A 13,258-nucleotide genomic window follows, 5' to 3' on the forward strand; every position below is an offset into this window, starting at 1 on the left:
ATTAAGTTACACAGGATCAGACTCAGCCTTGGCACAATTCCACTGCAGTCAATGGAGCTACAAGACAGAGTTCAATGTTTACCCTTTTAAAATCTTGTGTTTTAAAACTGTAGTCCATCTGACCTTCCTCTTTCGCTCACTCTTAGAGGTACCACATGCTATGATGACACTTGACTATGTACAAATGCATAGATTGTTGCAATGACAGAAGGAAGACCAGGGATTCATTCCAGCATTAGCATCTGCCATCTCCAAAATACATGAAAGCTTTAAAGAAACTCTTCTCCTACCAGACAGAGTTACAAGCAACAAAAATTGATCCTGATTTTGAATCTACTCACATAAGAATTACTTACTCAGATAGTCTATTAATAAAAACAAAGTTCCAGCAGTGTTAATAAGGATTGTTGCAATCTGACACGTGAGAAAGATCCTCCTTTAAAAGACTTTGCACTTATTCAATACAATCTCTTTGTTCTAGAGAACATCTGTCATTCTTATGTGTTTTGCTGAGAGAAGTCTAACACCTTCTTTATCATTTCTTTGAGACAACATATATAAGTGTATATGTATTTATGTATAAGCTTTTTTTACAAACTGTAAAATCTTTTCCCTTTTTTATTAAAAAATATTCTTATCCAAGGTATATCGAAGATTTGTCATGTATGGTAGAAGAATGTGAAGGCAATGTTCTGAATTTTCAGTTATTCAGTCTGAGTTGACAGACTTCATTCTTTAGGCAAAATGTATTAAATAAAGAACTACAGCAACAACAGAACCTCAGAGTTGTTAGCAACAAAGCAGCTCCCTTCTCTCTTCCTGGTCTTACATAACAGATAGATAGAACAACCTGCTTTATGAAGTGCTTTCCTGAAAGTGTGAAGAAAGCTCTCAGTAACTTCAAAGTCCTCTGCTTTCTGCATTTGGCTTCCACTGCACACTGCCTGACCCTGTGACTGACAGTCGTGCCTGAGGCACCACAGGTGGGCAAGCTGCCTGCCTAATGCAGTGCTGGCAATCTCTAATGCTTTTTATCATGTCCATAAAACCAAATTACTGTTGTTTCTAAGCAGACATTTCTTGTGTCAGTTGTGACTGGAATTAGTAACTATCACACATGAATTCATCAGCATCACAAATGTGAAAAATATTGACAAGAAAAGGATTTTTTTGAAGTTGCTGAGGGAATATAAAAAGGCAGTGATGGGGGTTTTATATCAATTTGCGTATCAGTCCTTAAAAAGATGGCTTTTTCAGAGCTGCACTGTGGCTCTCTCCTGGAAGTGTACCTCACATGTCAAGAAAAAGGAAGGAACAGTTTTTCTAGAGATTACTGTATATTAATTAATAAAGCAGGACAGTGAGAATAATATCTGATAAGGAACAAACAGGCTAGTGATTCAAAACCAGCAGATGATTTAGCCATATGTCTTCCATCAAGATAAGTATCTCTCCAGAAAATACTGTTGCACTTATGTACTTCTATTTTGTCTTTCTCCTGCACAAATAAGAAATTGACTCAGAAAAGTGGTAATGGAGTAAACTCTGTTTTTTTTGGTTTGTTTTTAAATTTTATTTCTTTAATTGTCTACCAGGCTGTTATCAAGTCATTAGAAATGAGCCATTTGTGAAGTAGAAACTAATAGGAGGGATTGATTGATTAGTATTTATGTGTTGTTCACCCCAGATTACTGAAATGGCTTTTCTGAATAGCTTTCCTAAAGGTCATAAAGCCATTGCCTGGTCACAAATCATACATACCAAATTGAAAGATGAAAAGGGCCTTATAAAAGATTTTGAAGTATGGACCAAAACTGAATTTATTTTGGAAAGTAGGCTTCAGTTTGAACTACTGCGTATGCTCTAGTGCTTCAAGATCTGCCCAAAATTGAGGAGTGATGGGGGAAGTCTTTTCTTGGGAGTATAATCTAATGGCATCTAGTTAAAAACTTTGTGGTTTCCAATACAAAATGTAGTGATTCGTGTGCAAAAATCTTGAATTAAAAGGACTGTTCTGTATCAACGAAGATTTTGAGATCTGCATATTACTTTGTGCACATCAATAATTTTTTACTTATTTACTTTTTACATTTAGCAAAGGATTTCAAAAAAGTCTGAGTAAAATTGTTGAGACATTTTTGGCTATAGGCTGCAGGAATACTGTTAGGGCCCTGGTGATAGTCCTTCTAAAAGAATTATGCTTGTATTCATTAAAATATATATTAGCAATGATAATTAGTGGAATATTTAAAATCCTGATGTACAGAAGAGCAAATATCAACTAGTGACAACTGGAAAAGCCTACTGCTTAAGCATTCCCAAAAAGACAGGTTTCCTCTTCGATTTGAGATCTGAATTTGCAGCTTAATTTATAAAAAGAAGTAGACAAACCAGCTTTCCCAAACTGTATCTTCTTCCATTTGTAGTACTTGTTCAATACTGAGTACCATTTACAAGTGGAGACGCATGGGAATGCCTTCAGCAGGAAGTGTGTGTAGCAACAAGCCCCAAATGCTGGTGTACATGGCGATGAGTCAGAGAGTAAAGGATCACTGTAGGCCTAAGCATTGCTTCTGAGCTGGAATGTGGGTAATGATGTGGTCAGCTCAGGAGGGCTTAATTCTTGTAGGCATGAGACTGGATGAAAATACATATCTGCATGAGGAGCTGAATGAATATGATTCTATGATTAGGGGGTTTTTTCCCAGAAATTTTAAATTCCATTATCACTGCCCTCTCCTTTTTTTTCCCTTCCTGTGTTGCTGAAGTCTATATTGCACACTGCTGGGAAAAGACTCAGACTTTTGTGGGTCCACTCCCATCATATTCACAACAGTTAATTTTTCATGGTGCTTACTGGAATAATCCCACCTCTGTAAATTGGATTAATTTAATCGGGTTTTTTATTTTTCTGTGCCAAACTCTAAGTGGGTAGAAGTTGCCATAGTCTAGGGTTTTTTTATTTCCATTTGGTTTTGGGCATACTCTTGTATTAACATTTGGAAAACTTAAGTATAGGAACCTATGAGAGAATAAGTTATAATTACCATCTCGCCATGTCTTCTCATAGTTTATTAGTTAAAGATACTGCTCTTTTAAAGGCATTTTTGTTATGCAGTCTCTATTTAGAAATTAACTTTATGCTCAGATGGATGTAGCAATTATCACATGCCATCATTTTTGGGTTTTTTTTAATGGGAGAGTTTTTACCAGAGTTCTTTGGCTGTAGAAATTAAACTCCATGCAAATAGAAGATAAATTTGATTGTAATGCAAACTGACTATCTTCTCATCTGCAAGTCTGTCATACTGATTATGCTGTATTGCAAACTGTGGTTTATGAATAGGTAATGCAAAAATGTGTGTACCTTTACAGATAAATAAATAATCTTTCCTGGTGAATTTGAACTGAATTTGAAACAAAAGCTTCTCAGAATGCAAGCATTTCCCAATATCCAGCAGCGTTTTGGCCCCAGTCCTTTGGTTTGGGTTCATATAGAAATGAAGTCTCATTGCAAATCTTGAATTTATATCAACCTAGCATAAGGGCAAGGCAATAACATTTGCTCAGAACTGTATCTTTAAGCAGTGTTAACCCATGTATGTTGAACAATGCAGGGCTGATGTCCAGTATATATATATGTCTATTTATAAATAAATTAACAAATGCATGTCAGCTGTTGTGCACTGGGAACTGAGATTTCATTAACTCTAAATTACCTCATTTGATCATAAAAAGATTCTCTGAATTATTGCATAGTATTAGAGAAGATTTTTACCCTGTTAATATTGAAATATTTATATGAATAGTAAAACTTTTCCCATTCTGTTTTTCTGAAAGGAAAATCATTGCAGAAGAATAAAAATCCTAGGAGACTGTTACTACTGTGTATCAGGATTGACCCAGCCCAAAACAGATCATGCCCATTGCTGTGTTGAAATGGGACTGGATATGATTGACACTATCACGTAAGTATCAAGCATGGTGAACCCAGACAGGAGTGCTGCAACAGCTACTATGTTGTGTTCAGGAAGTGTGCTCTTAGAAAGACATCAATGTCTGTTAGCACTACTCACCTGGCAAGTCGCACTCTTGCACTCAGGCCACAGGACTCTGGTTTCAGGTATGGCCACTCTAGACATTGATTTTCCACTCCATTTAATCACTATAAGAAGTAAGTGTGCAAATTGAGTATGTAGAGGCACATACGTGTACTGAATAGGTGGCAAAAAGATAATTAGAGATAAGAAAATATACCCTATTGCCACAATGAAAGGACTCAAATGTGTTGCTTTGCAGTGGTAAACACTGCTCATTTAGCACACCAGTATGTAAATTCAAAACAAGTCCTGATATATGCCTGTTGTATATGTGTTTGCAGTCTCAGAATCATAGCCTGTTGATTATTCAATTTTAATGTAAAGTTTAAACCTTTCATTTATTCTGCTTTTCAGAAATGTAACATGAAATTTACTTTGCTGCTCAGATATTTGTTTATGCTTGAGAGGTCTACACTGATCATTATTTTGCCAAGGCAAAAAATATGGATGTGAGAGAAGTGTGAATGAGTATTTAGCAGAAGCTGGAGGTCTATTTCATTGCATAGGAGGGAAAGGATAAAGATGGAAAATTTCTTCACTACTGTATTGCCCACTTCTCATTTCATTTGCCAAATATACAGAGCATGAAAAGTTGGGTAAATTAATTCATTTTCTCCCTTATTCAGTGCAAGTTCATCACATTTGTAAGCACTGTAAAATTGACAAAATACTTTTTAATCTCTTAATTTATAATTTCTGATAGTCTTTGATAATACAAAATCCTAAAAAAATATGTGTATTCTTTCAGCAGTATATGGTATCTCCATTTATAAGGAAGTCCTAATCTTTGGAAACATAATTAGATGTACAGGACTTGTACACATTTTTCAAAAGCCTTTTGGTTTGTTTGGGGTTTTTTAAATTCCTGGAAAGCAATAGATGATGCTGTCATTCTCTTTTAAACCTAGCATTGTTCTTTAATTCATTAGTTGTGCTGTATTTCATGTATACAAATAAGGTATTAGTATAGCTGTTGGAACTTTCCTCTTTAGAATGTTTCAGTTTTACTATTAGAAGTGAACATGTTCCCTTTTTAGAGTATATTTTATTGACTACTCACATGATAATGCAAACTTGGAAAAGGAGTTGAATTAGAAAAGAATGAACTGGGGCTGTTCAGTGTGCAGAAGAGAAGGCTCAGAGGTGTTCTTATCAATGCAGACAAATACCTAGAGTGAAGGAGTAAAGAAGACAAAGCCAAACTTTTCTCAGTGACATCCAGCACCAGCATGAGAGGAAATGGGCACAAACCCAAGTGTAAGAAATTAAATTTCATTAGAGAAAAGCTGTTTTTTACTGTGCAGGTAATCAGATACTCGAGAGATTCCAGTGAAAAGTTGTGGCATTTATGCCCTCGGAGAGATTTAAACCCAGCTGGGCAGCAGTTCTGGACATCCTTCTGTAGCTGACTGTTCTCTGAGCAAATATGTTGGTCTAGGTGATTTCCAGAGCCCCTTGCAGCATCAGTAACTTTGCAATTTTATGTGGATGAGCTGTAGTATGTTATCTAGGCATGTTTAGTCACAGGTTATAGTAGAAGATAACTGGCCATTTCAGATTTAATTTTTTAAAGAATTCACAAATTTTAGGTCCTTTGTGTAGTTAGGGGTCAGGGCATGGTGGAGAGCAAGATGAGCAAGAGGCAAGGTTTCAAGATAATGCCAGATCTACTTAAGGTTGTTTGATGGCTAGGGATATATTCTGCATTCTTTGTGTATAAGCACAAATAATGTCTTTCCTTCCCAGAAACTGAAGTTAGAAGATAGATTCCCCAGACTAATTAGTTTTAAAATGTGTTTAGTAAATGAAAAAGAGAAATCAGGAGCTTCTGACAGTGAAGTTGGAAAGCATTTTATATTGTATTGGTATGATTCTTAAGCTTTGTTTATCAGCTCCATGAGACAGAAAGTCACATACCCCTTTCATGCAGAGGTGGATGCCAGCTGGTAGTCTTTTTAAAGTCCATTCACTTTATCATAAAATTCAGGTCTTGGCATTATAAATTTATGCTTGGAATTGTTCATCCGTAGTGATAAGTTTGTCATGTTGTCTGGGCTGAATAAATAAATAAATAAAATCACTTGGACTATGATTCATGGGATGGATCTGTCAAAAGTGTCCATTCCAGAGATATGTACTAACAAGAGATGGGTTCTTTTTCTGGAAAATCAAGGAATAGAAACTTCCATGGTTGATTGTTGGTTCTGTGATTGAACTGAGTTGAATGTGTTCACATAAACTGATACATTTCATTCTCTTAATGTTCTGCGTAACTGTTATCCTTCAATATGGTGCTGAAAATTATGTTCTCTCATCTGAGAACATAATTTTCAAAGTATCATAAAATAATTATAATTTTCACAATTTCATCCACCTTCTTCAAAGTGTTTTCTTGAAGGGAACATAACCAAAATAATTATGGGACAAGGTTTTTATCTTAAAAACTGACAAAACAGATAGTGTTATATTCTGATTTTATTCCAAAAGAACTTCTGCAGCCATTGTGTCAGTGCCTCAGCACAGGTCAGGTGTTTGTTCTATTTTAGAGTCAGTTAAACTGCCACGGCAATGAGTGAAGTATTCAATACAACCAATGTTGCTCCTACCATAGGAGTTTTGATTGTCAGGCTTTTGCTAGTAATATAATTAAAATTATTATATTCATTAGTGCCTCTAATATGTCATGTGTTTTTCTAATGTGGCCAATGTCTTCACCTTGGTTATGAACATTGTGTTAGGCCAAGTCTCTCTTCACCTTGCTTAAATTGATTGCCACATTTGAAATTTCATTCTCATGTACTACAGTGTTTTACCTTCTAAATAAATATATTTGTTAGCTAACTGCCATGTAGCAAAGTTATGCCCAGCTAACAAAGCTTTTCCCTCCATTTCTCCAAAAACTGTCTAAAGTTCTGTTTTAAGAAAGTGTTATGGGGGAAATTATACACATTCTTCCTAGTTTTGTCTTTCCTTAGACAGCACTTCATCAGTAGATACAAATTCTATTAAACAATTTTTTGGCTCAGTACAGCAGCTCCTCTTTGGAGATGAAATGTGTTGAAATGACGCACCTATTTACCTGCATTCTGTAATGTTGCGGAGCAAGAGATAATCTGTAATGTTTCCAATTGAAAATAAAGAGAGATTCTGAGTGACCAGTATGTAAATACTATATTTTGGACTGGATCAAAATACTCAGGTAAACATTCATAAACTTTTCAAAACTTTAATGGAATCCATAATCATTCCTGTTGTCACACAGACAGTACATTTTCATGATGCTGCTTCTGTTAAAACATTAGTAGGATGCCATTTTAGTACTGACTCAGTGGGAATTGCATCATTAGCTGCATCACTGACTGTGTGTAGTAGCAGGGAGCATGGCACTGCAGGAGCACATCTGTGGATCACAGCAACTGCTGCTGACTGTTTTAGTCCAACCTACACATACTGTGGTGAGGAGAGGAAGGTTACTTTAGAATAAGTGTCATCTGACCTTCTGATTGAATGTTGTTGCTGCTTGTGGGCTTTGAAGAGGTCTGAAGGAAACTGAGGTCCATGAACTTTTAAGAACTGGGCAATCCAGTGGGGTTTATCAGCTATTTTCTGTGACACATAGGTGATTTTATCCTGAATGGATCATTCCACCTAATGTGAATGACTCCACCAGTCATCATGTAAAATCTCACAGATGGAAGCTGGGGAAATTTGCACCTGGGGAAATTTTTGCACTGGAGAGGTTGATGCTTGAACTGCCCCCTTTTAATGGGTTTGGCCATTGGTTGACCAAAAGCACCAGGAAAGGGAGAGGAACTATAGCAGCCCATTTTCCTAAGTCCAATGCAAATATCAAGATTTCCTGTGTGATTTTTGTCTGACGAAATAGACAGAAACATTAACTTCCCTAATGTCAACACTCTTGAAGCTTTTCCCCTGGTCATCCAAAAGTCCAGGGTCTGGAAATGTTTGAACTGGCAGGAGTGAATTGATGTCAAGTTTTTAGAGAACCAGCAGCTGCATTTTTAAGAAACTGTCTACCAGTGGAAAAAGCTTTATCGGCTTGCACCTTTGCCAGAGCAAGCCAGCAGCCCTTCAATAGCCCTGTCTCTCTGTCCTAGTGCTCTGCAGCAGCTGAGCAATACTCTGGGGAAGTCTAGGTAATTGAACCAAAAATTATATCTATACCTTTAAGCAGGAAACATTAATTTCTGCTGGTATTTTTAGACCTAAGGAAAAGACCTAAGTAATTATAAGAGATGGCATGCAGAGTTTTTTTGTTTCAAACCAAATGCTCAGGAGCACAGGTCTGAAGCTGTTCTGCAGGCAATCTAAATTACTTTCATGCCTTCTAGCAGCACATAAAATACTTGTAGTTATGGAGGGAACTAAAATTTAAAGGCTTTGTAGGACACTTGAGCTGTCAGGATAGATGCCTTTTTTATTAGTCAGTTCCTTAGACTCTGAACACAATTTATTTAAAAAGAAAATGTTTTTTTGATTTCTATTTGTTTTTGAGCCTACTCTTATGTTAACACTTGGAAAACTTAAGTATAGGAACCAATGAGAGAATAATTTATAATTAATAATTTATTTGAAAAACTCCTTTTTTCCTGTTCCTGGATTGTTTGTGAAGTGCTGATATTGTCTCAGAAATGTATTTATAATTTAAAATACCTTACTGGATATTTTTGTGATATTTTATTGTAGAAATGTTGAATCTGTTTAGAAACATGGTCATTTTACTGCTCTGAATTTAAATTTGAAGCCTCTTCTTTAAATATTACGTAATATTCCTCATTTCTGATAGTTCAGTGGGGTTTATTTATGGAAATTATCTGCATAAAGAGCACAAAGGTCTACAAGATAAACTCAAAAAATGTAATGAACTTCTCATGAGCTTTTTTTTCCTACTCAAATTTAATAATGATGAAAGCATCTCTGAAACACATTGTACCTTCTGAGGAAGATGTAGAAATGTATTCTCAGTTTATATTTTTGAAGAGTGACTATTTATGGAAAGGTTTTGCTCAAAACATAATGTTCTTTCAGGTTCTGCTTTATGGTTCATTGGTGCATTATACAGTTCAGCTTATTGAACAAGGAGTATGATCAGCCATGTTCTATTTCTCAGCTCATCATTTTTTAATTTACTTTTTGTTATTCTATTAACATTTCTAAAAGGAGACTAAATTTACCCCAGTCAGACAAAGAAATGTCAAAGCCTTGAGTGAACTTTATCCTTGTCTAGATTTCACTGTCTTTCCACATACATTTAGTCCGAGGTTTTTGGGTTTTTTTTAATGGTGGAGGAGGGAACCAACAAACAAAAAACCCACACTCATTTGTGAACAGAGAAACCCAAACATTTGCAGGTTTGTTAATTAAGATTATTATATAGGTTCTTAATTATGCAGGAGAACATAGGCAGACAAGGTATAATCCTGAAGGGCTTTGTCTTGCAAGATGTGGGCTTGGTGTAAGGTCAATCTGTTAATGACACAATGCACATGCTCAGGTGAACATACCAAGTGCAGTCTCTTGTTGTTACGTGGCTTATGGTATTAGGGTCCTTAATTTCTTCAAAGATCTGTCAAATCATGTGCACAACAAAACATTGTAACACTAGAATCCTTTTAGGACTCCTTGAAGTCATATTCAAGGCTTGACTGGGAACAGATACTGAGTGAGGGAGAACTGACTTGCAGTGAGTAGGAATAGGACAAGGAAATATTTAATCTTTCAGAAAGCTGTGCATAAGCCTTTCTGTGCTGTTGCATAGAAAATGACTGAAAAATATGTTATGCCAAGATTCCCTGTGGAAATAAAAGAGATCTCCGTGTTACTGACATTAGTGATGGCTGACATGGAATGTAGATTCATAGGTGAAAGGTTTCTTATTTAAATTGAAGCCCAGTATCTTTGCTGCACATCCCACATCTTGATCTCTGCTCACCTTTCTGTTAATTTTATTTAAACAAGTACAACTTCTGAAATAGTTGAAAAGTCTTTCTAAAGGCATCTCTGCACAATCCAGTGTAACTGGTGACACTTGAAAAAAAAATTGTTCAATGAAGGCCAAGGGGAAATGATAACTAGAGTCCTGTTTTAAGGTCTTCTTCTATTAAATGCATTGGAAAATTCAAATTAGGAAAGTCAAATAAAAATAAATTCTTACAGTGATAGTCAGTTTCCTTTATTCAGACATAGTATCACTTTCTGGACAGTAACTGCACTGCAGAATGACAGGTGTTTGTCTAACAGAAAGAGCTGAAAAAATCTATTTACAGTGTTATTAAATAACATGTAATATTTAAGACTGTTCGTTTCAAAGTGCCTTTTCAGTGTCACAACTTTGTGCAGAGTGCAAGTTGTAGCATGCCCTTCTTTCACAGAAATGAATAATCTTTCCTTATTGTGGCACAAAAAAATATTTTTTTAATAACAATTTTGCAGATTAATTCATCCTTTACCAGCTATACAGTGAAAATCTCTGAACATTAGATTTAATTTACAGGTGCAAGACTAGTCACAAGTTGTTGGGGTGCCACTCTTACAGGAGTTTTGGAAAGGTATTAGTGTTTATAATCACTCTGCTGTTCTTACAATAATTTATTACTTTTGTCATTTTCTTTGTCCTGTACTCTAGTAACTGGGTAATTGAACCAATTAGAACATAGTAGATTGGAAATAATTATTTATACATTGGCAATCTCAATCAGTGCTTTTTTTCTCACAGAACTGGTCAAGAAATTTAAAAATACTGATATTTTGGTTCAACAGTAATTAAAATATAGCAAATAATTTTTTTTGAATTGCAGTTAAGGCTTTGAAACTAGTGAAGGTAGAGAACAGTACCTGAATATTCCGTTTCAGGTTTATAAGACCCTTTCTATTTGGTCATGTATAAATATATGTGTTAATTTTGGGAGAAGAGAAAATGAAGAGCAGTCATCATCTAAATATTAATTCTGATGCTGTCCATTGCAGATCTGTTGCAGAAGCCACAGAGGTTGATCTCAACATGAGAGTTGGATTGCATACAGGCAGGGTGCTTTGTGGGGTCCTGGGTCTCCGAAAATGGCAATATGATGTCTGGTCAAATGATGTGACATTAGCTAATGTAATGGAAGCTGGAGGATTGCCTGGGTAAGTCTGAAAAAAAAATCGTAGGAAAAAAATAGAAAACTCTACAGGTGAAGAATTTCTTCCATTTTTTAAGGCATCTGCAGGGTAATTACTGTTGAGGAAAAGGATTGTATTTGGCAGGAGCAATCAATGTATTATGTGATTTATCCTGTGTAATTTTCCAAATTATCTTGATATTTGTATACGTAATATGTTATATTAGAAGTAAAACATTTTAAAACAAAATTGTTTTTAGAAGTTGTTGAATCTAAAAAGTAGGAATGAGAAAATATTACAAATGTAAGAATGCTAGACTTTGATCATTTCATGGTACAAAAGTAAACCCTGTAGCCATTCCAGGAATTTTTTACCCTTACACGCCTCTATACTTTGAGAGGGGAGGGGGATGCCTTGCTCCTTTTACATGGCCAGATTTCCAACACTAGTTGTATGGTAAAGAAAAGACATAACAGTTTATGAACTCAGATATTGATGACATTTGCAAATTATACAGTAGCACATAAACCTGCAGCCAACCCATGGGGCATGTCCTGGAACTTGAAGTACTCATTGCACAGCCTTGGACACAATTTAAATACACACGTTGAACATTTGCAAAGGTGCATGGGTGTTCTGTGTGTAGCTCACATTTGGACTAGGACCTGCCATACTGTTTTTGATTTTTGTGAGATCCTGCTTGCTACACAGAAGGACAAAGGAACCAATTGATTTTTTTAGTGATAATGATAAATATTAATTTATTACATACATCTACTTTAGATAATTTTGGCAGTGTATTTTATACATTATCTTAAAGTTACCCAGTGGAAAAAAATCTGAACACATGTTTATAGAGGAAAGCAGTAAAATTTTTTCAGATACCTTTTCTGAAGACATTTCAAATATATGGGGTCTTTCAGGAGAAAATGTGAAAACTTTATCAGGATAAGAAAACCCAAAAATAATATTAAAGATTGGTGTATTGCCAAAACAATGTGAGTCAGAAAGATGCCTCTGAAACAGAGTGGGTGAATAATGTGAGTCAGGGATGTGAAGTGAAACAGAAAAAGAAGTTTCTGCTTTATACACAAGAGAGGTTTGGATCCTGATGTCACAAGTTTCAAACAGCAGGATGTTTTTCCAAGCTGCCATTGAGGTAAAAACTTAAGAAAGCCACACAATGTAGAAGATCATGTGCAGACACTCTACAAAACAGCAAATCTGCAGGTGTTTGGATAGGCAACAGTTATCTTTCTGTTCACTTTGCCTAAGTTTAGAAAATGCATGTAATAGAATTTTTTTCTATGCTCAATTTGGCTAAAAGTACAAAACATAACTCTTTTTTTTTTCATCAAACCTATGTCTTGCATGTAAATTGACCTGTTGATCTCTCTATGAACTTCTGTACAGGAGTGTATTTTGGTAGCAAGAAGCTCATAATCTTTGCTTTAAACAATAACGTCTAATTTTCTCTCCAGGAAAGTTCACATTACAAAGACCACCTTAGAGTGCCTAAATGGGGACTACGAGGTAGAACCAGGATACGGTCATGAAAGGAATAGTTTCTTGAAGAAGCATAATATTGAAACATATTTTATTGTGCCATCCCATCGTAGGAAGGTATGCTTATTCAGTGATATGTTTTCATAATTTAAAAACTGTTCTGTGCTATTCTGAAGGCAGAGACAGTGCTAGAGACAATGTTTTGTTGTTTGTTTTTTATTCCTGAAAGTTCTTCAAGGCCCAGCAGTTGAACTCTTGAAGGCCCAGCAGTTGCGCTTTACTCAAAATGGTAACATTTTGAATTTCAGCATGTGGTGAGGTGATGACAGTGGTTTTCCCACAGGTGTGACTACAAGTCACACCTTTCCTCTTCAACTGGTTACTGAGCGCAGTCTTTTGTTCTACTGAAAAATGTTTCTTATGACTGCAGTAGGAGTCTTGAAAGTCCATAACTGTTGTTTAAACATTTTCAATTTTGTAAACCTTTTCTACATCACAAGGCTTATCTTTGAAGTAATCTATCATAACAT

The 13,258-nt window shown here is 35.6% G+C and overlaps 1 protein-coding gene across 3 annotated transcripts in view; it reads left to right on the forward strand.

Moving 5' to 3' along the window:
• The window catches only part of ADCY1 (adenylate cyclase 1), a 162,882-nt gene that overhangs the window by 92,843 nt on the left and 56,781 nt on the right, over positions 1-13,258 (forward strand). For all 3 annotated transcript variants that reach the window (XR_012580535.1, XM_026793409.2, XM_005487018.4), the window contains 3 exons: positions 3,841-3,968; positions 11,088-11,246; positions 12,704-12,845. Coding sequence is in view for 2 of the 3 variants with exons in the window: in XM_026793409.2 (XP_026649210.1) it covers positions 3,841-3,968; positions 11,088-11,246; positions 12,704-12,845 (429 nt within the window). In the remaining variant the exon portion in view is untranslated. The remainder of the gene's footprint in view (positions 1-3,840; positions 3,969-11,087; positions 11,247-12,703; positions 12,846-13,258) is intronic.

This window comes from Zonotrichia albicollis, chromosome 1 (assembly GCF_047830755.1).
Source record: "Zonotrichia albicollis isolate bZonAlb1 chromosome 1, bZonAlb1.hap1, whole genome shotgun sequence".
Lineage (NCBI taxonomy): Eukaryota > Metazoa > Chordata > Aves > Passeriformes > Passerellidae > Zonotrichia > Zonotrichia albicollis.